Source organism: Littorina saxatilis, linkage group LG12 (genome assembly GCF_037325665.1).
Source record: "Littorina saxatilis isolate snail1 linkage group LG12, US_GU_Lsax_2.0, whole genome shotgun sequence".
NCBI classification, from domain to species: domain Eukaryota; kingdom Metazoa; phylum Mollusca; class Gastropoda; order Littorinimorpha; family Littorinidae; genus Littorina; species Littorina saxatilis.
Genome location: NC_090256.1, coordinates 15,237,161 through 15,263,234, shown reverse-complemented (window position 1 = coordinate 15,263,234; position 26,074 = coordinate 15,237,161). Strand labels below are relative to the sequence as shown.

The 26,074-nt window shown below is 42.9% G+C and overlaps 1 protein-coding gene across 1 annotated transcript; it reads right to left on the bottom strand.

Annotated features, from left to right (window-relative positions):
- Positions 1-1,869: 1,869 nt before the first annotated feature.
- On the bottom strand, positions 1,870-13,883 carry LOC138983275 (uncharacterized). The gene is made up of 7 exons (XM_070356705.1): positions 13,733-13,883; positions 12,671-13,017; positions 5,923-6,132; positions 4,779-4,994; positions 3,604-3,990; positions 3,072-3,359; positions 1,870-2,209 (listed from the first exon to the last, which is right to left on the bottom strand). Exons 2-7 carry the CDS (start codon positions 12,995-12,997, stop codon positions 2,021-2,023), a joined length of 1,617 nt encoding a protein of 538 aa, XP_070212806.1. The 5' UTR covers positions 12,998-13,017; positions 13,733-13,883; the 3' UTR covers positions 1,870-2,020.
- Positions 13,884-26,074: the final 12,191 nt, after the last annotated feature.

Genomic DNA, 26,074 nt, shown 5'->3' with positions numbered 1-26,074 from the left:
CCAGCAATTACCCTTAGTTGCAAATTAATGATTTCCTGAATTGAATTTGTAATTTGAGACAATTTCAAGATTAGGAATTATGACAACAAAGATCAAATTTAAAGCTACAAACATTCTTCTTCTCAGATAAAGAAAAATGTTACACAGGTGCTGTGAACATACGAGCGCACAATATGAAAGAGGAGGGAGCTGACCCAGATTTGGGACGACTGATGACCATGTCTGACTGCGTTATCCCATGACCAAACCAAGAACTTGAGACGAGGACCATTGGATTCAGTATGTTAGCTAGCGTAGCGGTATGTAAAATGATAATCTCAAATGAAATATGCAGGCTAAAGCCGAAGAAGAACGTATTATTTGATTACAATAATTGAAAGAGATTACATGTACTTCTGCAATGCCTTTGCGCTTGCCCACTGTAGCATTCACAATCAATAATTATGCAAATATACGGTATTTAAAGGAAGTTCCCAAAGGGTTTTCCATACTGATATCACCATTACCGCAATCTACTGCCAAGCCTGTCAGTTCACATTTATGAACAAACTTGAGATATTGTCCTACACTCAGGGTGTCATGTGATAGGGAAAAAAGTCGCATTAGCAACCTCAGCAGAATGTTAACATTTAACTTTATTTTGAAGTCCGGACACACCTGGCTTTCTCGTGGTATAAACTGCATGAAATAACCCGCATTCCCTGCATCCCAGTAAGCCAAAACTAATCATGATACTAAAATGTCAGCACATTTTTGCCAAGAACAATCCAGATGATAAAGTATTTAACCTACTTGCAAGACCAATAATACGTTCACTGCAATGGTTGGTCTGCAAACGACCACTCAAACAAATAAAATAGAATGATCATCTAGAAATATGATTATCTACCGAGAAGCTGTGTTTACTTTGGTTGCTGTGACACTGACATCCGCACACATGCCTGGAGCCCCGATATAGAAGTACAATATTTGATTTTGCAAGTAGAAAATGTGTCTCCTTTCATTGCATAGATGAGAAACATCTCTCTGCTGTTTATTTTCCACTCAACAGAAGCAAAATGGTAATTCTCAATAATGATTGGACAAGCTGTTTTCCGCAGTGAAAACCCTTACCGAAGAGAAGTCGCTTGTGTGTGTGTGTGTGCACGTGCGTGTGTGTGTGTTCGCGCGCGCGTGTGTGCGTGATTATGTGTGTGTTTAAGTGCGTGCATGCGTGAGTGAGGGTGTGTGTGGGTTTGTGTGTGTATGCGTGCGTACGCATGTGTGTGTACGTACGTGTGTGTACGTGTGTGTCTCTGTCTGTGTGTCTGTGTGTGCTTCATTTTATGATGCAAAAATTCATTGTTCACTTTCTCGTGGTTGTGAATACTCTTGACCTTTTGATATCAAATAAAGCGACAAAAGTATCGTGAACGCAGCTGCTTGCTAAAATGATATTCTAAAAAACATAATGTTAAAACCCCTCGAGTAAGTTTCTTGTCTGGTGTCTTAATTAATAGTGATGGGTTGGTACCTCAAGAACAAGTATACCGACGGATACAGAATTAGTTTTTCACAAGAAAACTATGTCACACACACACACAAACACACACACACACACACACACACACACACACACAAACACACACACACACACAGTCATACACACAGCCACACTCAGTCACACACACACAAACTTCAATAGAATTTTGGAGATGAGTTTGGTTGAAATGTATGGTTGGGTTACCCCCCCCCCCCCCCCACCCCTCTCTCTCTCTCTCTCTCTCTCTCTCTCTCTCTCTCTCTCTCTCTCTCTCTCTCTCTCTCTCTCTCTCTCTCTCTCTCTCTCTCTCTCTCTCTACCATTATGTGCCAAACTTTTCCATTCAGCTTGATTTTCAGGCGCTGTTCATTTATACGACAAAACTTGCAATTATAAATGTGCGACATTCTCAACTCCAATCAAACATTCAATGTACATTTCGCTCGTGATGAGAATAACAAATTGTACAACACCGTCAATCAGGACCACACAAACAAGGTCATCGAGCGCCGTCACGTGGTTGTGTCCAGTCCAGTGAGGTCTCAGCCCTCAGCTTGTTCTGCAGTGTTGTGACGTCATGATACAGCTGTTGTGACGTCATGTGCTTGCTGGCCATAATGCTCGATGCCAGGCCCGCCGCCATTCCCGTGTTCCACTCCATGGGGTGCATGCGTGTGGCCGCGTTTGCCTGCGAGACACAGAATGAACAAGTCGCGTGAAGCGATATGAACACATTTAGTCAATCTGTCCGCCTGATATTAAACTAAATGATCACTGAAAACCTGCGATCAGCCGTCAACTGGTCTTGGAGGCTTGCCTAGCTGAAACCCGAAGACCGAGACGGTTCCCGTTGGGACAGTGTTTATCAGGAAAACAGTCTTGCTCACAATCTCAGATCTGCCAGACCAGGCAATGGGATTGTTTGTGTTCAAGTATTAAAACGCCACTGGTGAATTTAATATATTCATCCTCCAAAAATGTCCTTCACTGCACAAGAAGTAGGCTAATCAGAATGTTAACAACAGAAAATAAGGAATCAGAATGTTAACAACAGAAAATAAGGAAACAGAATGTTAACAACAGAAAATAAGAAGTCTGTTCTTGTTCTTCTTTCTTGACTGTCTTCCGTCCGCCCGTCCGTCCGTTTGTCTGTCTGACTGCCTGTGACTTGGTAGAATTTCGAAAGTTCCAAGCAGCAAGTTCGGAATCTGAAGACTAGGCAGCAATCCGCTTGAATTATGACACTGATCGTGTTATGCAAAAGGATGATTCCGAGAATAAGAAATGATTTTTGTGATTTCAATCCCACCAATCCAACCAAAATACTTTCTTGAAGACAAGAAGGATAAGGACAGATGGCATCCTCGTCGCCAAATGAAGTAAAGGACAGTTCAAGTCAAGAAAGAAGACACGTGGAACACACAGTGTCACTTTCAGCCATTTGTAATCCAGCAGAGTGCATTCCCTTACATGCAACAGTCACAAGAGTTGTTGCCCTTTAAGATATAAGGTGCAATCTACATATTTGACTGATTTAGCACACAACTGACCATGAAGGAGACGGCCATGGTCTTGCCGGCCACCAGGAGGTTGTCCACGTCCTGGTTGGTCAGGGAGCGGAAGGGGATGTAGAAGGGCTTGATGGCCGGCACGTTGACGTAGTGAGGGTAGGGGCAGTTGTGCACCCCGTGCACGTCAGCGTATTTGTAGTCCCCCAGAGCCACCGTGTCGGGGTATCGAACGCCGTAGGTCCCTGGGACTTCCTTAGCGAAGTCTGCTTTCTGGAGCTGGTAGCCCTGCAGTCCTACGCTGCGACGGCTGTCTCGCAGGTAGGGGATCTGTAAAGCAAAGGTCAGGGAGACAAAGAATTCGTTTGTGATTATAGCACGCTGCAAACTTTAATGGACATTTTTTTTACAAGAAAGGAAACTTTTAGGGACCCCCCCCCCCAAAAAAAAAAAAAAACACCGATTACTAACTTTTTTTTATTTTTTTTTACGGTACAATAAAGACATTTACAAAATGACAGTTGCCTTCAAATCTTCAAAGACAGTGAAGAATTTGCTAGCAGCAACGACTCACTTTGCTCAGTCCCGTTCCAGTGCCTGTGACGTCAGGCCCTGCCATGCTGAGGCTGTCTCTGACGTCAGAAGGGGCGATGCTGACGTAGTAATTGTAATAGCCATAGGCCCTGTCTTCTGCCTCTCTGACAGCCGCAATGTTGACCCCTCCCTGCCAGTCTGACCGCTGCTGCAAGGTTTCCTGCAGGGGGAGGAAAATGTAACGGTCCTTGTAGTCATTTCCCCCTCCCCAGTTTTGGTTGGACACGTCACCTGGGCTGGAGGCGTGGTACTGACCGGTGCCGTGCTGCACACGCCGGTAGGACCACACGTGACCCCAGTCCTGACCCTCCAGGTTGAAGGTGGCCGGCTTCCCGCTGCTCACGTGCACACCGCTCTTCCCTCCGTTCTGCACGTCAAACAATTACGTTTCGCTTAAGAGAAAGGTCAGCGTGATTTTTAGGGAGGTTTGCGTTCCACTGTCCACGTTCACTCCGCTGTTCCCTCCGTTCTGCACGTCAAACAATTACGTTTCGCATATTAAGAGAAAGGTCAGCGTGATTTTTAGGGAGGTTTGCGTTCCACTGTCCACGTTCACTCCGCTGTTCCCTCCGTTCTGCACGTCAAACAATTACGTTTTGCATAAGAGAAAGGTCAGTGTGATTTTTAGGGAGGTTTGTGTTCCACTGTCCACGTGCACACCGCTGTTGCCTCTGTACATTCTCAAAACCAGTAAATTTGTAGATTTACTATTTCACTCGGGCATTTTTGTCAATTTCCTAAAAAAAATTCTAGGAAATGTGTACATTTCCTGGTTTGAAGGGCCAGGAAATTTGTAAATTTACTGAAAGCATATTTCAAGAAAAACGAAAGGGATTGTGCAAATTTCCTGGGTTTTGAGAAATTACCGCAACATATACAGGGAAGTTGAAATTGTATTTCTACTGCGAAAGACAGAAATATAACCTCCGCATGCAAGAGATTTAAATGAGTCGCGTGTTTTCTTGTGCGCAGACAGAAAAGCAATCTGGTTTTGGACATTTGCCTGAATGTAGAAACGAAACGCATGTTGCATTTATGTAATCAGTATTTGGTCACTTGGATTAAGACACGAAAGGTTTATTGCGTTTATGCAAACAGTATCTAGCTACTTGAACTCTTAAAGAAAAGGCTCATAATATTTATGCCAACAGTCACCTGGATATAGAAAGGGAAGGTGAAGGCCTGACCACAGGTGTCCAGTGTGTTTAACGAGGTCTCTGTGGGTGTCTCCGCCCCCTGGTGGAAGGAAGCCTGGGACAGAACCAAGACGTCGCCCACCTCAGTAGCGTCCACCACCACCAGGCTGTGACGGCCCTCCAGGCGCAGTAATGTCTTGGTCAACCCGTGGGAGTCGCTTTCACTGTACCAGTCCTGCACATAGACATTAAAAGCTTTTGAACTAAATATGGCACATGACAGTACCCCTACCTCCAACCCCCTACCCCCATCCCCATCCCCGCCCCCAGTTTCACCACCACCACCACCATCATTGTCAGATGTTCAACCAAGTGCTTGAGGTCCCGATCGCAGGATTAAGCCGTTTTGAAAAGCGTGGCCGAGGTAAAGGGGCTCTTACTCTACCAGACCGCTGAAAATACTGACAGAGTTATTTCCAGAAAACACCTATTGGTGTGCACAATCTGTACAAGGCGGAATACATTCGACACAGCCCTTGTTCAGACGCTCTGGAAGAGTCGCATGGCAACATCATTTTGTGTGTGCTGAAACAAATAGATGCATGGCAGCATCATTTTGTGTGTGTTAAAACAAATAGATGGATGGCAGCATCATTTTGTGTGTGTTGAAACAAATAGATGCATGGCAACATCTTTTTGTGTGTGTTGAAACAAATAGATGCATGGCAACATCATTTTGTGTGTGTTGAAACAAATAGATGCATGGCAGCATCATTTTGTGTGTGTTGAAACAAATAGATGCATGGCAACATCATTTTGTGTGTGTTGAAACAAATGCATAGCAACATCATTTTGTGTGTGTTGAAACAAATAGTTGCATGGCAACATCATTTTGTGTGTGTTGAAACAAATAGATGCATGGCAACATCATTTTGTGTGTGTTGAAACAAATAGATGCATGGCAACATCATTTTGTGTGTGTTGAAACAAATAGATGCATGGCAACATCATTTTGTGTGTGTTGAAACAAATAGATGCACGGCAACATCATTTTGTGTGTGTTGAAACAAATAGATGCAGAAATAGATAAACAACTCTACGTGCCAGGTGCCAGATAGTCACTGAGTAATTACTGCAAAAAATGCCATGCGAAATTCACCTACCTGCCAGGTGTCGGACAGGCGCTGACCCCACTGGTCAAAGCCTGAGCGGGGCACGCGCTGCACGGCCTCCACAGCGGAAATGACGCGGCCCTGACGCTGAACGCGCTTGATGACGCTGTTGTAGAACACGTTAAGGTTGCTGAAGCCTCGCACAGTGCGTGCTATCCACCCCTCCACCAGGTGGCGCGGTAGGTAGCACTTGGTGCTCACCTGCAAGGATTGTATATCATTGTGAAGCAATACAAGATGGAAACCTTTGTCTACACTAAAGCTCTCCCTGTCTTACTTTAAGAACAGCTTTATTCTATGGCAAATTGTAGATTTGTTCACGTGAGATCTTCTTCTTCTCGATCGCTCAGACAGGGAGTCACGTTAGATGATACAGTCGTCTGCATCTGTGTAGTTCTGGATGAGTCCACCTCTTATTTGAATGCAGTAATAACCATGAAATGTCTATCTGTTTGTTTGTTCGGGAGTTGTAGGTCGAACTTCAAAACATGAACGGTTGAAAGGATCTGTGAAATTGGCTGTGAACTGCACTCTGCGTGTGGTGGTGTATGTTCACAACCAAACGTCTCCGCTAGCAAGGCTGGGAAGACTTAAGCTATGTTTCCATTTAGCGACGCGGCGGCGGCACGATGGCGATAAACTCGCGATGCCGCTAGCGAATTTCGCTGTGAATGTTTCCATTAAAGGCGGATTTTTGTTCTTTCTGGCTTGACTTCTTCTTATAAATCGGTCAAAAACTCACACAACCATACCGTAACAAAGAGAAACTTTATTTGAAGTTACTTATGTTGGTTAGAAAATTGAAAAGACGAGAAATGTAGGACAAAACCTTCTTTTGTTTCAAAACAATGTTCAAAAAGCGGAACGAACACGGTGCCTTTGATCACAACCTTTGAACAAATTCTTGCTGGACTATGTGCAGCTCAGGGAATACATGTATCCGACGAAAAAACAATCAAAATAGACTATAAACCTGGTTGTGGGGGGTCCTCGAATGTTTGGAAAGACTTACACCACGCCCTCTTTGGACGCGAATATCGCGCAGCAGCAATTTTTTTCGCTTCCTGGAGCGAACAAAATCTTGACGCCAAACCGTTGCGCGGTACGTCGTCGCCGCGCCCCCGTCGCGTCGCACATATGGAAACACGCGTTCTTTGTTACTACTGTTGCGATCGGTTTTGACGCTGCCGCCACCTCGCCGCAACCATCGTGCCGCCGTCGCGTCGCTAAATGGGAACACAGCTTTATACATGTAATAAGCTTCGTGAAGGATATATGGGGAGCGGCTGGCTTTGAATTATGAGATGGTGAGTCAACAACTGCCCTCCACCACTCTCTCTCTCTCTCTCTCTCTCTCTCTCTCTCTCTCTCTCTCTCTCTCTCTCTCTCTCTCTCTCTCTCTCTCTCTCTCTCTCTCTCTCTCGCACACACACACCCAGCCGTCCTTCTATGGGCAGTGGCCCCCCGGGATGCACCAAGCATCCTACTAAGTAGTTTCAAAAGGCTAATTTAAGCATGTACGTAGGGCGTGAGTGTATGTGCGTATGTGTGAGTGAGTGTGTTTGTGTATTTTATCAATTGCGGTGTCTAAACTCATGTAACAGTAAGTACACTAATGAGTGTACCTAAACGAGTGTGATTTCGCAGATGTGATTTCATAACTATTAACTATGTCGTTCAACACCTCCTGACATTGTGTTAATTCTGTCCACGACCCCCCAAGTATTCTGCTGCTTTTAACATTGTGAAAACATCTGCATCCAAACATGCGTGTGTTTCTTCTTTGTGTGTGTTAATCTTCGATTACAATACAATACAATACAATAAACTTTATTAATCTCTAAAAGAGAAATTGCATTGCCGAGCTTTTGTGTCCGTAATAAAACAAACATACAGACCCGTTGCGGAGAGACTATGAATGCCTCTGCTTAAAGAAAGTGAAATCGTGTTGGCGTTGTGGGGATTTAATGTAGCGCATCGTTCATCCCTGTTCGAACTGTTCAATTTCATTTTATCATATTCTGTGTGTGTATGAGTGCAGTGCTAGCAAGAACATTTATAATTGCTGTGCATCGAACGCTTATAACATTTCGCAGAATTTTTTTAATTCTGATTTACTACTTCTCACTTGACTTTTCCGTTAAGTTAGCCAGTTACTGAAGTCGTAACTTGTTTGCTTCACTTTTTACTCTTTGTGCATTAATTTTTCTCCGTGTTTGTTTATTGATTTAGTCTCTGTTTAATTTGTTCTCAGATTTTTGGTTGTTGTTAATAATTTTGTTTATTATATTATGAATTTAAACGTGTCAAAACACACTCTCCAGGTTGGACATCTTAATGACTATCATCTCGTTAACAAAGTGCCTGATATATGCGTGCTGCTAAACCAAAGCTCAAAGCCAGTTCATGTTTTTGGGATGAGCGAAACACGGCTCGACTCGAGAATTGCCGATAACTTGATTTACATTCCCCAATACTCTGTTTTGCGACGCGACAGCGCAAGGAAGAATCAGACAGGCATTGCAGGCTATATTCATGAATCAATTTCTGAATTTGCAACACGAAGAACTGATTTAGAGGACGACAATATTGAGTGCATTTGGATTGAAGTAAAAAAAACTGTAAATCCTCGCCTCTGCTCATAGGTTATATATATCGTAACCCTGCCGAAACGTCGATTTGGTCAGAATATTTCATTCAGATGATGGATAAAGTCAAATCACGCAATAAAGATATTGTATTGCTTGGAGATTTTAATATTAATCTGAATAAGCCTCAAACAGTATGGAATTCAACAACAACTTTATTAGGTCTTCATCAACTGGTTCTGAACCCAACAAGAATAACAGACACAACTGCAACTCTTATTGATCACATATATACTGATAATAATACGATTGTTTCAAATGTGTATGTGTCCAATTCCAGTATTAGCGATCATATGCCTATTTTTTGTTCGTTCTCTATGCGCTTGCCTAAATCAGGACCAAAAGGCCACACGACCATAGAATACAGAAGTTTTAGACATTTTGATGAGTCTGCATTTTTTCGTGATCTTAGTGAAGCTCCATTTCAGAGCGTTTTTGATTTCAGTCTTGCAGATGATGCTTTTGATCACTTGTATAGCATTTTAAGCACAATTATAGATAAGCACGTGCCCCTGCGTCAGCATAGAGTAAAACATGCCAGACTTCCGCCTTGGTTAACATCAGATATTATAGAGGCGATGGCTCTGAGAGATTATTTCAAGGAAAATAAGATGACAGACGAATATAAACAGCAGAGGAATGAGGTGTTAAACCGTGTGAGACAATCAAAAACTGGTTACTTTGATAAATTAATTTCCGATAAGAAAGATACTGCAACAATTTGGCGGGCAGTAAATGAAATCCTTGATAAATCTAGGAAAAAGTCAACTGCTAATCTAACAAAACTATCTGCGGAAGAATTTAATAATCATTTTATATCTTTAGCGGATAAATTGAAGGCTTCTGTGGCAGAAACAAATTCTCCGGATACAGATGACTGTTTTGAAAAATTGGACGAATACTGTCAGCGGAACAGAATAAACAATGAAGCGTTTATCATTCCTCCGATTGCAGTTCATGAGGTCGGAACATTTATTGAAAACCTGGAGAATAAAAAGTCCATGGGTCCTGATAAAATACCCGTGAAGTTATTGAAGCTTTCTCTACCGTATATTGTGGATTCGCTCACGTTTGTATATAACCTTAGTATTGAGCAGAACTTTTTTCCGTCTAAATTGAAAAGCGCCAAAGTCATACCCCTTCCCAAATGTAAAGATCTCTCAGACCCAAGTAATTTTAGACCCATTTCTTTGTTGCCTGTTTTGTCAAAACCATTAGAAAGGCATGTGCACAAGCATCTTCTTGCTTACATGGAAGAACAAAATTTGTTCCATCAGTTTCAATCCGGTTTTCGGTCCAAGCATTCTTGCCACACAGCTCTTACGTCTCTCTGTGAAGCTTGGCTGTCAGCAATGAACAAGTCTGAAGTTACAGGAGCATTGTTTTTGGATTTTAAGACAGCATTTGACTTAGTCGATCATTCCATATTGTTGAAAAAATTACACTATTATTTGAGAAACGATTCGGTCTGTGATTTCTTTAAATCGTATCTTGCTGACCGGACACAGTACGTCACTCTACAATGCTAGAATTCGTCTACTGCACTAGTAAGACATGGCGTCCCTCAAGGGTCTATATTAGGACCTATTCTCTTTTGTATTTACGTTAATGATTTGCCTTTACATGTATCGGATGATAAAGTCAAATGCGAGTTTTTTTGCAGACGATTCGTCTATTCATACCAGTAACACCTCGTTGGAATCAGTAAATTCTTCCCTGAAGAACACTTTGGACGAAGTTGCGAAATGGTGCACATCAAATGCCATGATACTGCACCCAGAAAAAACTAAAAGCATTGTTATTACCACAAGACAAAAGCATCAGCTAAGTCCTCTTAAATTACAACTGTCCTTAGGTACAACTCAAATACAGCAAGTTAAAGAACATCGCATACTTGGTGTAACTGTTGATGAAGAAATGAAATGGCAAACACACATAAGCAACCTCTGCAAAGTGTTATCAAGGAATTTGTATTTGTTGTCAAAACTCAAACATTATGCGAAGTCTGAAACATTAAAAATGTTCGTTCATGCTCATATAATGCCTCATATTAATTTTGCTTCGACATTGTGGGATGGCTGCAGTGATGTTCACTTATTAAAACTCAATTCTTTGTACCGTCGTGCTGCAAAACTTATCCTGTATGAATCGCACATGTCTACAGAAATGAAGTTAAACAGCCTTAATTTCCTTCCCCTAAAAACCCACCTTGCATACAATAAGGCTGTCTTTATGTATAAATTAGTTCATGGTGATGTGCCCAGTTATGTGCAATCCTATTTTATACATGTTACAAAGAGGTATGGGTCTCAAAATTTACTTCCTCCAATTCCTCGTATAGATCTTTATAAATCCAGCTTACGTTTTTAGGATCATCTCTGTGGAATTCTTTGCCAATAGAAATCAAACGATCCGCATCATTAAAGGCCTTTAAAAGGCAGTTGCACACACATTTGATCACACTATAAACTGCCCCTGATGTCTAGTTTCCATTGTGTACTCGGATAATGTATGCAATGCTCTTAAGTGTTTTGTTTTTTATGTTTATACTCGACCATTATTTTGATGTTTTACTAGTTTAATACTTTGATTAGATACTGTTCCTTTTAGGTATGAAATGATAGCATGTGCATGTGTGCAGATATGCGAGCGCACGCTCGCCGCGCGCGCGAGCATGTGTGTGTATATGTGTGCATGTGTGTGTGTGCATGTGTGTGTGTGTGTGTGTGTGTGTGTGTGTGTGTGTGTGTGTAAGTGTGTGTGAGTTTGTGTGTGCGTGTGTGTGTATACGTGGGTATGTGTGTGTATGTGTGTATGTGTATGTGTGTGTATGTCTTTGCTTTCGTTTACAATTATTCTCTGTATATGTTCCAAGGACAGGTTGGAAGATTAGGCAAAGCCTAAAACCTTTATCCTTATGTAATAAAGTTCTGAGTTCTGAGTTTTCTCTCTCTCACTCTCTCTCCCCCTCTCTCTCTCTCTCTCTCTCTCTCTCTCTCTCTCTCTCTCTCTCTCTCTCTCTCTCTCTCCGGATTTATTGATTTTGTTGTTTGCTGATGATGTGGTTTTAATCTCTGATAGTGTCAGCGGTTTGCAAAACCAGCTAAATGTTTTATTGACCACCTCAAAGAAGCTTGAGGTAGTCGTAAATATGGCTAAATCGAACATATTTGTGTTTAGAAACGGTGGCCATTTGGCATTACGAGAAAAATGGTTCTTTGGTGATAGTGAAGTGAAAGTTGTACACATGTATAAATATTTAGGAGTCTATTTGTCCACAAGAATCTCTTTTTCCCACACTCTAAACGACCTTGTTTAGAATGTGCCAATTACTATCCTCTACAAATGGCCAAGTGGTAAGACAGTTAGCAACGTATATTTACAAAGCTCTACAATTTTGCACTGATTCTCTGGAAAATGCACAGTTGCAAGATGCAGGTCCATAATGTTGCTTTTTCTGCTTCTTTTAAACATTGTTCGCTTGTATTATGTGTCACCAGTCTTGTTATGGGCCGGAGGCCTAACAAATAAAATTTCCGACTCCGACTCCGTCTCTCTCTCTCTCTCTCTCTCTCTCTCTCTCTCTCTCTCTCTCTCTCTCTCTCTCTCTCTCTCTCTCTCTCTCTCTCTCTCTCTCTCTCTCTCTCTCTCTCTCTCTCTCTCTGTAATTCTGTAATTTTTGAGTTCTCCCTATATAATTCCTTAAATGCACATTGTGTAGCAATCCATACAATGTATTTCTGTATCTTATATGATTGAATTTTTATTTGTTATGTCCGTCTGTCTTTATGTGTTGTATAAAGGACAGGTTGGAAGAATAGGCTTTGCCTAAAACCTTTATCCTTTTGTAATAAAGTTCTGAGTCTGAGTCTGAGTCTCTCTCTCTCTCTCTCTCTCTCTCTCTCTCTCTCTCTCCCTCTCTCTCTCTCTCTCTCTTTTTTTTTTTTTTTTTTTTTTTTTCTCTCTCTTTCTCTCTCTCTCTCTCTCTCTCTCTCTCTCTCTCTCTCTCTCTCTCTCTCTCTCTCTCTCTCTCTCTCTCTCTCTCTCTCTCTCTCTCTGGTATAAAAATCTCAATATGTCGTTAAACTTACCCAGCATGCTCCGGGGTTTCCTCCACCGAAACTGGCCATCATATCCGCAAAGTCACGTGGTTGATAGGCCGCCTGGCGATTGAGGGACCCGAAATCAATGGCGGGAACCCCTCCTGACGTCATCTGCCCTCCCAGCCAATCAGTGGGCTCCGTCAGACACACGTGCAGCTGTGAGTTGTCTCTGGCCGCCGCAATGGCTGCCGCTAGTGCTGCAGTGCTCCCCCCTGCTACTATGACGTCACACTGTTCCGTGCGGTGCGATATGGCGAGGGATGGTGGCAGTGTCGTCATGAAGAAACATACTGCTAGAGGGAAGGAATGTTGCATTGTGTCCGTTCAGTCTGTTCCTGTCACAGAGTATAAGAATCAGTTAAAGGTCCTCTCCGTCCCATGAAAACAGAGTTTAAGAATCAGTTAAAGGTCCTCTCCGTCCCATGAAAACAGAGTATAAGAATCAGTTAAAGGTCCTCTCCGTCCCATGAAAACAGAGTATAAGAATCAGTTAAAGGTCCTCTCCGTCCCATGAAAACAGAGTATAAGAATCAGTTAAAGGTCCTCTCCGTCCCATGAAAACAGAGTATAAGAATCAGTTAAAGGTCCTCTCCGTCCCATGAAAACAGTGTATAAGAATCAGTTAAAGGTCCTCTCCGTCCCATGAAAACAGTGTATAAGAATCAGTTAAAGGTCCTCTCCGTCCCATGAAAACAGTGTATAAGAATCAGTTAAAGGTCCTCTCCGTCCCATGAAAACAGTGTATAAGAATCAGTTAAAGGTCCTCTCCGTCCCATGAAAACAGTGTATAAGAATCAGTTAAAGGTCCTCTCCGTCCCATGAAAACAGAGTATAAGAATCAGTTAAAGGTCCTCTCCGTCCCAGGAAAACACTTCTGCTCACTTTCTCCGATCCGCCCAGGTTTTCAAGGAAGTATAAGTGATAGCACATTGTAACGGATGAAAAGTAATAGCAAACAGTCGTGGGATGCACATAACAATAATTTTGACCACAGTGACTGGTATCGCAGAAATGGTCACAAAATAAGGAACAACACACATAGGACCTTACCTTTACAGCTTTACAAATTGTAAATCACATCTACAACAGATCGCACAGTCTGATTGAGAACATCCTACATTGGCACTGCCAGTAGGTCAAATGCCATGCCATTCGTACCTACACTGTGCATGTGAAGATAAGGCGACCGGCAAAGGTGGCCTAAATGCGGCAAGACGTACACAAGTAATTGTGTGACGCTGTTCTAATTATTTTATCTGATATACCTGTAGTGAAATGCGTGAGTCATTCTTAACTAGGTCAGTTTTATCGTGAAGGAACAAAGGCGTGCGCTTAGCAGAACAATCAATACCAGTGTAAAATAAAACTTTAAAAAAAACAGGCATAGTAGTTGTTGTAGCTGTATACTTGTCGGGCTTTTATTTTGGCTTCAAAATGGCGTTCTTGCTTGCGTTTGGTCTTTGTTTTGTTCATTTCTTTTTTTCGCATATCAAGATTCTACGCGAAAAACGAGCGCTGTCACGGACCAGTGTCGACTTTCTGAGACGGCTCACTTCTGTTTGTAAACTAACATATAAACGTCACGCTGCGGTACCGTTATAAGTGTGAAAGAACATTATTATCAAAACCAGGACCGGACCTAAGTATAGGGTGAGGTGGGTTTTTTCCAATTGTGATAGGGGTACATAAGTTGAGGGTGCGAAGCACCCGAACCTCACAGGGGGGTTCCGGGGGCATGCCCACCCGGAAAAAAATGAAATCTAGATTAAATTATGTGCAATCTGGCGCATTCTGGGAGTATTTGTCACGTTTTTGTTTTTATATATAATTTCTTCTTTTTTTTACCCTTGGAGGAGGTACATGGTCAGGCCAGGGGGGGGGGAGGGGGGGGGGGGGGTTCCGGGCAACAGGAAAAAAAACTGGATCCGGCCCTGAATACTGGTCATGTTGTGTTGGGTTGGTGGACCGTCGTGGGACAATTTCGCTTGCGCTGGCGTTACAGTGTAAGAAAATGACGTGCTCAGCTCAGACGACTTTGCGATTGTCACAACTTGCATTCGTGGGTTATTCTCTAGAGCTGTGTACCATTTTGTGGCATGCATTTTCTGTCCTTTAAATCACTTTAACGTATATTGAATGGCAACTAGAATGTATTCTCTTTGTAATACTCCAGTTAGATAATGATATAGGCCTGCAACAACAAAACATGGTACACATGTATATATTTTTGTCTTTTCTTTTTCAATTGTTAGTGTTCAAATCCATGTGACAACTTTTGGTTTCCATGTTACGAAGTTGACGTAGTTTGAAACCCTTGTCATTTGCCGACCGTAGTCAGACACAATGTGCAAGTAGTTTTAAATCTTTCTCTGCAGGCCAAGGATAAATATGGAACCAGCATTTCTTATTTAAATCAATTTGTATAGTTAAAATGTATCATTCAAGTAAAGAAATGTCAACTTCGTAACATGGTTTACACTTGTACGCAGGCCTGGAGAATAACCCTCGAACTCGACTCTACTGGCGGAATTTCAAATGCTGCCATTTACCAGGCTGGAGGTGTTTGTTGTTTTTTCTTGTATTTTTTTTTTTTTTAATTGTCATCCAAAAACTGTACTGTTTCGAGCCCCTGTGCTGATTGGTTTTAATTATGCAGCAATGCAGCCCGTTCCTGTCCGCTCCCGGTTCCATCGACGACCTACTTTGATTTGAACCCTGCCGGGTTTTCCGGACAACTCCGATTCTGCTTGTCCCGTTTTCTGTCACTGGGCCGGCTGTACTAATCCACAAGAGGTCACAGCGTCGCTGCACTATTCATAATAATTATGTGTATTGGATCTACTTAAAGTCGACCTTTGTTCGCAAGGTGAGTTTGACCAGCCCCTTGCGGTTTTCTTCTTGTTGTTCTTCTTGTTCTTGTTCTTCTTGTTGTTCTTGTTCTTTTTGTTCTTGTTCTTCTTGTTGTTCTCGTTCTTGTTCTTCTTGTTCTTCTTGTTCTTGTTCTTCTTGTTCTTGTTGTTCTTGTTGTTGTTGTTGTTGTACTTCTTGCTCTTGTTCTTGTTCTTCTTGTTCTTGTTCTTGTTTTTCTTGTTCTTGTTGTTCTTGTTCTTGTTGTTCTTGTTGTTCTTGCTCTTGTTCTTGTTCTTGTCCGTGTTCTTCTTGTTCTTGTTGTTGTTCTTGTTCTTTTTGTTCTTGTTATATTTAGTCAAGTTTTGACTAAATATTTTAACATCGAGGGGGAATCGAAACGAGGGTCGTGGTGTATGTGCGTGTGTCTGTGTGTCTGTGTGTCTGTGTGTGTGTGTGTGTGTGTGTGTAGAGCGATTCAGACTAAACTACTGGACCGATCTTTATGAAATTTGACATGAGAGTTCCTGGGTATGAAATCCCCGAACGTTTTTTTCATTTTTTTGATAAATGTCTTTGATGACGTCATATCCGGCTTTTCGTGAAAGTTGAGGCGGCACTGTCACGCCCTCATTTTTCAACCAAATTGGTTGAAGATTTGGTCAAGTAATCTTCGACAAAGCCCGGACTTCGGTATTGCATTTCAGCTTGGTGGCTTAAAAATTAATTAATGACTTTGGTCATTAAAAATCTGAAAATTGTAAAAAAAAATAAAAATTTATAAAACGATCCAAATTTACGTTCATCTTATTCTCCATCATTTGCTGATTCCAAAAACATATAAATATGTTATATTCGGATTAAAAACAAGCTCTGAAAATTAAATATATAAAAATTATTATCAAAATTAAATTGTCCAAATCAATTTAAAAACACTTTCATCTTATTCCTTTTCGGTTCCTGATTCCAAAAACATATAGATATGATATGTTTGGATTAAAAACACGCTCAGAAAGTTAAAACAAAGAGAGGTACAGAAAAGCGTGCTAACCTTCTTAGCGCAACTACTACCCCGCTCTTCTTGTCAATTTCACTGCCTTTGCCATGAGCGGTGGACTGACGATGCTACGAGTATACGGTCTTGCTAAAAAATGGCATTGCGTTCTGTGAGTTCGACAGCTACTTGACTAAATATTGTATTTTCGGCTTACGCGACTTGTTGTTCTTGTTCTTCTTGTTTTCTTGTTCTTGTTCTTCTTGTTGTTCTCCTTTTTCTTGTTCTTCTTGTTCTTGTTTTTGTTCTTGTCCGTGTTCTTCTTGTTCTTCTTGTTCTTCTAGTATTTCTTGTTGTTGTTGTTGTTGTTGTTGTTGTTGTTGTTGTTGTTGTTGTTGTTGTTGTTGTTGTTGTTGTTGTTGTTGTTATTATTCTTGTTCTTGTTCTTGTTCTTCTTCTTCTTTATTTATTTTGAGTTGGACTGACAATACTCATATTTATGTGAAAGTAATTCCACATTCTGAAACAGAACCAACAGGCATTAGTGCAGACGCCATGTAGATACATTACGCGCACATTATTTTCTGTGTATCCTTGTCATTCGATCTCAGTAATCCCACAATTTGGGGCAAAAGTATTTGCTCCATAGATTGCAAATGTGCCTTACAAATTTGAGGCAAAAGAGTTTGCTCTATAAACTTAAATGTGTGCCCCACAAAAGTACCTGTGCTCGACTTTTCAGGGGGCTTATTTTTGTGGGGCATATTTTGCAGTTTATGGAGCAAAAACATTTGCCCTTTACCTGTGTGATTACTGACATCGTTCACCCAGGATACCTGTGTTTTAGGAATAGGTTCAGAAAGTAGAACTTGTACTGGTTTTTTTATAGAGCAAACAGGGCTCCCCATAGAGCGCGTCCCTGCGTCCTGTACGCACTAGAAGCAGAAATCACGTACTAGAAATTCATAGAGGGGGTTCCGGGACGCAGTAAACCTACAAAGAGCGGGTCCAGGGACGCACTCAACTTTCTCTGTCGTGCGTCCCGTATACTCTTTTCAGACTTTAGTCGTCAGCTAAGCCAAAGTGCAAACACAAATTATCCCATTTTCACGCGGGAACAAAGTGTTCGTGTGTGTTGCATTTGACTTGATCTTGAAGTGTCCTCCTCCAATATTCTGGAAATAAAAAAAACCCAGTTCATATCACATTATTCGCAATCACAATGTAAATAGGGGGTTTGGGGACCCGGGACTCCTGGGAACCTCTAAAACTCTGCTAAGGGGATCCATGGACCCTCTAAACATTAAAAGTGGGGGTCCCGGGGACCCTCTAGGACGGGCATTCGTGGGGAGCCCTGACAAATCTTCCAATGATAGCTTGTGGTGCTTCGTTGATTTGAGTATATATATATAGATATTTATTGTTCTTTGCAATAAAATCGGTTAAACAAAGTAGAACTAGCCGCTGACGTCAGCGTGATGTCACGAGATATGCACGTGCAGAACATAGTGTTGCTCGGTGCTGACGGCTCTAAACCAAAACAGCCTTGCGGGCCAATGTCTGACAACTGGAGTGTGAATATCGACATTCCTCTCACCCGTGACGCAGTGTGTAGTCACCTACATGGGCATTGATTTCCCAACAGCCATTCCTGGTCCTATTAGCTCAAGCACTGGGGCAAAAAAAGTGCCTATCTATTTTTGATGAAACCGCTTCAGTCACCTTTTGTCAGGGGGGGGGGGGGGGGGGACTAAAGCAGCTTTTGGTAAATCAGACTTTTAGTAAGTCAGACTTTTAGTAAGTCAGACTTTTAGTGAATCAGACTTTTAGTAAGTCAGACTTTTAGTAAATCAGACTTTTAGATAAGCAGACTTTTAGTAAATCAGACTTTCAGTAAATCAGACTTTTAGTCAATCAGACTTTCAGTAAATCAGACTTTTAGTAAATTAGACTTTTAGAAAATCAGACTTTTAGTCAATCAGACTTTTAGAAAATCAGACTTTTAGTAAATCAGACTTTTAGAAAATCAGACTTTTAGTAAATCAGACTTTTAGAAAATCAGACTTTTAGAAAATTAGACTTTTAGAAAATCATCAGACTAATAAAAATCAGAATTTTAGAAAAAAAATGACTTATAGAAAAGCAGTCACGCGTTCTAAGACTGTTTGTTGACCACTTTGGTGAAGCGGTGACTGGGCAGTGAAGGCAGGGGATTCTACGTAAGGAAACTGACAACACTATTATGCATGAGGGAACAGACAACGCGTTGGTGTTTTTTGTTCAGAGTGGTTTGTTTGATCGCACTGGAAGCTGCCACAAAAGCGCTGGTGGTGTTTGCGGTAATAGGTCAATATTTGTCGAGCTTTTCACGGGCTGATCGGTAAATTGCTATCTAATGTTGCATTGTTTAATGCGCACAGTAATTCTGACAGTTAGTTTTCCCATCAGCAAAGAGAAGCTGAGTGCTTTATTGTTGTAGTCATTAACTGAGACGTGTTAAGCTCGTCCGAGCACACACACTAACCACCTATCCCCTTATTGGAAATGTCTTTCTATATATGATAGGAATGTTCTCTCTCTCTCTCTCTCTCTCTCTCTCTCTCTCTCTCTCTCTCTCTCTCTCTCTCTCTCTCTCTCTCTCTCTCACAAACAGATCTCTCTCTCTCTCACGCGCACACACACACACACACGCACACACACACACACACACACACACATAACAGAACACATACCTCGGTTAATAAACACATACATACACATGCCTACACACACCCACACACACACACACACACACACACATAACAGAACACATACCTCGGTTAATAAACACATGCATACACATGCCTACACACACACACACACACACACACACACACACACACACACACACACACACACACACACACACACACACACACATACACATACACACTAAGCAAAACGTCAACAGGTTCAACCTGACATAATCTCATTTAAATAAATCCGTCACTTTCGATCCACTACAAAATCATTTTGACTCCAGTCAAAGCTATCACTGAGCCGGGAGAGCGAGAGGCCAAAAATTAAACACAACCGTTCTAGGTCCCGTTCCCGTACCGACCAAGGACGGCTGCCACAACAATGGAACGCTGCACAAACGGCCGTTTTTGGCATCTTTGAGCAGCGTCTGACCATAGGGCTGGCAACGGAAGCTAGAACGGATGTGTGGAATGTGGGTATGACAACTCAGTGTGTGAGAGCGCTACCGTTGCGTTACCGTTGTTTTAAGTTCCTTTTACGATCCAAGCGTTCCATTACTGTTCATTCTGATCGGGAGAGGAACGGCTAATATTTTGAACATGCAACCCAAACTCAACCGTCCCTACCGACCTTACCGTTCAAAGCAGTTCCGTTAACGATCATTTACGTTCCATTGCGGTTATCTCCCGATCCCTCCCGGGCCCGCACCGTTACTTGGTCGGAACGAGAACGGGACCTAGAACGGTTGTGTGGAATGGGGGTATTCCAGAGGCCAAAGTCACAAGCCGGGTATATCAGCACTAAAAGTGTCATTTGTTACCGCCTGCCGCTTTCCAGTCGGGTGGCTGCGCGGCACGGCACAGTCGGGTGTGTGTACAAGAGCGATAAGGCACTGCCCACCCCGCCACCCGAATCAAGGCGCTGTTCATTTCACCTGAGGTGCTTCGTGCCAAGTGCACAGGGGCTCGACACACAGGTAAGTCCTATTCTTTTTGTGTGCTACAAACACCTGCCTCTCTGTATTGTGTGTGTGTGTGTGTGTGGTATGTGTGTGTGTGTGTGTGTCTGTGTGGTGTGTGTGTCTATGCGTGTGTCTATGTGTGTGTGTGTGCGTGTGTCTGTGTGTGTGTTGTGTGTTTGTGTTTGTGTGTCTGTGTCTGTGTGTCACCGGTTAGTATAGGAAGATGTTGTTGATATTGGGTATTGCAATTTGTAGAACTTTAGATATTGACCACACACAGAGAGCACAGAATTAGTATGTGGGTCGCGGTATACAAGTGTTATCATTATTAATTATTTTCTGCAAACTAAATTCAGGTACCACGAGTAATAGGGTTGCATGCAAATGTTTTCGAGTGACCCTGTCAGTGCCAGCTTTCAAAGAGAGTCTGTGTGGTCGTTGCCCGCCCAGCCTGACAACACTGGAACGAGTTGGTTGCACGTGACTTGCGGTGACAAGACACAAATGCAGTACAGGGTAGCTGCAGTCGTCACCACCACCACAACCTTACGGACATTTTCGTTTGACATTCTCTGAGTCACGCCCTTTGTGTCAGCTTTAATTTCATCTCATGTGCATTTCTTTTTAGTATTGTACGCAAAACTCAAGTGAACAATTTCACCGGGTGGATAACACATGTTTTCGATGTTCATGATTTCAAACCTGCATTTTAGTCAATTTCAGAGTTTTAGCTCTGGTAGTCTAGATATTGTGCATTTTTTAAATCGAAAAGCGTTACTACGTGACAGTCGTTGCTACTGAGAGGAAAACAGGGTTTCAGTAAACAGACAGTTACTTTGCGATGAATGTGGTATTTCCACTCTAAATTTTAGCGATAACGAGCGCCTGTGATTGCGGCTAGCCTGGCAGTCAATATGAAAACCAATTGTAGTCGACGTGCTCTGTTTTAGCTGATCATTCTCCTAGGCTCACCAGAGCGGTTATGCCATGCAGACTTTTGTGTTCAGAGCATGCGCACAGTAGGTGTGTCTTACCATGTGCCCAGCTCAAGGGTAGGTAAGCACACAACAATGTGTAGGCTACTCATTCTGAAATCAAACACTGCCTTCCGCGTTTCTTGGGGACTGTATTAGGCCCGCTCTGTTTGTGACATCAGTATCAAAGCGAACACACCGTGTACATGTGAGACTCAGAACTGTAACCACGAAAGTGTAAGGTCGAGTTTATTCTGACACCAAACCCTACCTTCCACCTGTCTTGTGGACTTATTGGACCGCTCGGTTTACGCTCGTATCAAGGTGAACAAACCGTGCACAGGTGAGGCCAGTTCTAAGACCACAAAAGTGAACTTGTTCCGACATCAACCTTCTGCCTTACTTGTGGACTTATTAGACCGCTCAGTTTACGCTCGTATCAAGGTGAAGAAACCTTGCACAGGTGAGACGAGTTCTGAGACCCCCGAAGTTTGCAGGGGCCGACACGGACCGCTGGTCAATACAGCAATGGTGTAAAGCGAGAAGAAAAGGCTGGCTGGTGTAAATTTCGGCCAGGAAGTACAAGTAATTCAAGAAGCAAAGAGTGGCAAACACAGTTCGAATTGGCACAAATAGAACTTTTCTGATATATATATGAGACAGAATTTTTGTGTTTTGAAACAGGACTTTTGTGTTATGAAATGAGACATTTGTGATATAATATGCAACAAGACTTTTGTGATATAAAAAGAAAGGGCTTGTGTGATATGAAACAGAACTTTGTGATATAAAACAGGACTTGTGTGATATGAAACAGAACTTTGTGATATGAAACAGGACTTGTGTGATATGAAACAGAACTTTTGTGATATGCAGGCCCTACAGCCAAGAGTCGTAGCACGAAGTGAATGTACGTCTTTCTTTTGGTTCGTTCTTGTTTGTATGTGTTCTTCCGTAAAACACTCAGGGTCCTCGTGCACTTAGACCATTACTAGCGCTTCGGGATTCGTCGTGTTTCTATAATCCACCGAACTCTGACATGGGTTACAGGATCTTTTTCGTACGCACTTGGTCTTCGTACACGAAAGGGGGTGATACACTAACATGTCTGCACCTAAGCTGACCTGGGAGATCGAAAAAAAATCCATCCTCAACCCACCGGGCGCGACCAACATTTGAACACTCAGCCTTCCTTGGGAGGCCGGTGTAACACGAGAAAATTACTCCCACGAGATTTTTACTCCGGAGTAAAAATTTCGTACGAAAATGTTACTCCCTTTACGAAAATAATTATGACTCCCCCCATAACGCGAGAAAATTACTCCCCACGACAGGTGAGTTCCGAGTAATCATTTCATACAAAAATGTTACTCCCCTGACGAATAAACAACGAATAAATTACTCCACCCTAACACGAGCAATTTAACTTTCCATGCCAGGTGTACGAAATTTTCCCTTGTCCCCTGTTAGTCTTGGTGGTGGAAGGAGGGTAGCGCGACATTCGTTTGCACGAGATCACATATATTGGCATTATCCCTTCGCCCACATCCCAATTTCGCGTACGAGATTTGTACTGGAAGTAAAAAAAACGGGGAGTAAAAATTTCGTGGAGGGAGTCATATTTTCGTGCCTTGGGGAGTTCTTTTCTCGTACGAAAAGTGTACTCGGAGTAAGAATTTCGTACGAAATTTTTACTCCGGAGTAAATTTTTCGTGGAGTAAAAATTTCGTGTTACACCGGCGTCTTATCCACTAGACCATTGCGCCCTGTGTGCCCTGTGTGCCCTGTGTGCTCTGTGCGCCCTGTGTGCCCTGTGTGCTCTGTGCGCCCTGTGTGCCCTGTGTGCCCTGTGTGCTCTGTGTGCTCTGTGCGCCCTGTGTGCCCTGTGTGCTCTGTGCGCCCTGTGCGCCCTGTGTGCCCTGTGTGCCCTGTGTGCTCTGTGTGCTCTGTGCGCCCTGTGTGCCCTGTGCGCCCTGTGTGCCCTGTGTGCCCTGTGTGCCCTGTGCGCCCTGTGCGCCCTGTGCGCCCTATGCGCCCTGTGTGCCCTGTGTGCCCTGTGTGCCCTGTGCGCCCTGTGCGCCCTGTGCGCCCTATGCGCCCTGTGTGCGCTGTGTTTGACCACCTGTGGACAGGGATATAACAGCATTACGGACCCCAGTTACTGTGACATTTTCGCCAACACTACGGACACCGAAAAAAGACAGGAAAGCTGAAAGAAAGAAAAAGACCAGGCACTTAGCATAGCAGTGAACCAATTTCTCCCAATGCTTTGATTCCCACTACGCGGCCTGCCGGCAAAACCAATTTCTCCCAATGCTTTGATTCCCACTACGCGGCCTGCCGGCAAAACCAATTTCCTGCTTCATGGTCATCAAGTTGTGGTGTGATAAACGCTTTCTGTAGACGAATTCTATACCTTTTTTAATTTCACTTCAGGTAACTGTAAAAGTTCAAATCGAAACATTTCTTGAAAAAAAGGACTGCATTTTGTTTTAAAGGCCTTTCTTCTTCTTCTTCTTCTGCGTTCATGGGCTGAAACTCCCACGTTCACTCGTGGATTTGTACATGTGTGACCGTTTTTACCCCGCCAAATAAAGGCCTTTCGATTGACAAACTGAATACGTAGTTTATTCGCATTTCAGTACAATTTAGACGGTTGTTATCAAAACCTTACTTGGAACATTAATGTGAAAAATGACTGCATGTTGTAATAAATGCCTGTCGATTGACAAAGCGAATACGTGGTTTAATTTGCATTTAAGGTAACTTTAGACGGTTGCAATCAAAACCTCACTCGGGACATTAATGTTACATGTTGCGATACATAAAAATTCGGTGGACAAACAAAATACGGAGTTTAATTTGCATTTTCAGGTAACTTTAAGAGGTTGAAATCGAAACCCGCGTTTGAAAAATTAATGTGAGGTAGCAGTGAAAACAAAACCGTGTAACTATTGATGCGGTGACATTGTGATGCTGTGTTGCGATAAATCCTTTTACATGAACGAAATATCTGTTTTCATTTACATTGTCAAGTTGCCGTAAGGGGTCGAAATCCAAACCCGCGTTTACAAAATGAATGTGTTTGATCGATAAAAACAACGTCTGTAACAATTGACGCTGAGAAAATAGGCTGCACGCAAGCCCGGAGGCGTGGAGATCTATTTTTGATCATCGCATTCAGGGCTTACACGCACAGACAGCTAGCACTTTGCTGGCATTGATCTTGCTGATAGCGCTGCTGCCCTGTACTTCTGTTTTCACCGGTTTGATTGCTTTGGGGGGTGGCAGTGCTACTGTTTCTGGGAGAGGGCAAACAGCGATGCTGTCCTATTCTTTGTCTTCTATGCTGGTTGGTAGTAATCATTCTGTTACTGTTACAGCTCGCGGGCAAACAGCGCTGCTGTCCTATTCTTTGTCTTCCACACTGGTCGGTTTGGTTAATGGTAGTAATCATTCTGGTACTGTCACAGCGCGAGGGCAAGCAGCGATGCTGTCCTATTCTTTGTCTTCTATGCTGGCTGGTAGTAATCATTCTGGTACTGTCACAGCGCGAGGGCAAGCAGCGATGCTGTCCTATTCTTTGTCTTCTATGCTGGCTGGTAGTAATCATTCTGGTACTGTCACATCGCGCGGGCAAACAGCGATGCTGTCCTATTCTTTGTCTTCTATGCTGGCTGGTAGTAATCATTCTGGTACTGTTACAGCGCGAGGGCAAACAGCGATGCTGTTCTATTCTTTGTCTTCTGTGCTGGCTGGTAGTAATCATTCTGGTACTGTTACAGCGCGAGGGTAAACAGCGATGATGTCCTATTCTTTGTCTTCTGTGCTGGCTGGTAGTAATCATTCTGGTACTGTTACAGCGCGAGGGCAAACAGCGATGCTGTCCTATTCTTTGTCTTCTATGCTGGCTGGTAGTAATCATTCTGGTACTGTTACAGCGCGAGGGCAAACAGCGATGCTGTCCTATTCTTTGTCTTCTATGCTGGCTGGTAGTAATCATTCTGGTACTGTTACAGCGCGAGGGCAAGCAGCGATGCTGTCCTATTCTTTGTCTTCTATGCTGGCTGGTAGTAATCATTCTGGTACTGTCACAGCGCGAGGGCAAGCAGCGATGCTGTCCTATTCTTTGTCTTCTATGCTGGCTGGTAGTAATCATTCTGGTACTGTCACAGCGCGAGGGCAAGCAGCGATGCTGTCCTATTCTTTGTCTTCTATGCTGGCTGGTAGTAATCATTCTGGTACTGTTACAGCGCGAGGGCAAGCAGCGATGCTGTCCTATTCTTTGTCTTCTATGCTGGCTGGTAGTAATCATTCTGGTACTGTTACAGCGCGAGGGCAAACAGCGAAGCTGTTCTATTCTTTCTGTTCTATGTTGGCTGTGGGGGGACAAACAGCACTATTCTTTCTGTTCTATGTTGGCTGGTTTTAATTCCTTCTTGTAATAATGACATTACTGTTTCAGTGGGAGAACAAACAGCACCATTGACCAGTATGCACAAAGCGCTCTGTACGTGGGCGTCATAAACTGCGCTTGTCATATCAACTCCCCTAATGTATCTTCAGGGGCTACGCCGACACAGTGTGCATAAACGATGTTTGTTGAATGTTGACAGATTTGATTTCTGGTGGCAATCACGCTAAGCTAAGAACGTGACCAGCAACGACCACCGTAATCACCAACCGTTGTGTGTGCGTCATAAATTGTGCGGAGTTCTTCGCCCCTGTAGTTTATCTCAACTACATCGTCGTCGCGATGAGCATCTAAGATGTCAGCTCTGTCAAACGTTGCTGAAAGTGGAACGGAACTCTTACTCTGTTGTGGAACGTCAGCAGAATATTTTCAACAACACTTTTTTTTTGACAATCTGGAAGCA

Coding starts and splice junctions, on each gene's coding strand:
- LOC138983275 (XM_070356705.1), bottom strand. CDS start 12,997: ATGCAACATTCCTTCCCTCTAGCAGTATGTTTCTTCATGACGACACTG. Junction 6,133..12,670: donor GAAACCCCGGAGCATGCTGG/GTAAGTTTAACG, acceptor CAATCCTTGCAG/GTGAGCACCAAGTGCTACCT. Junction 4,995..5,922: donor GCCTGTCCGACACCTGGCAG/GTAGGTGAATTT, acceptor GTCTATGTGCAG/GACTGGTACAGTGAAAGCGA.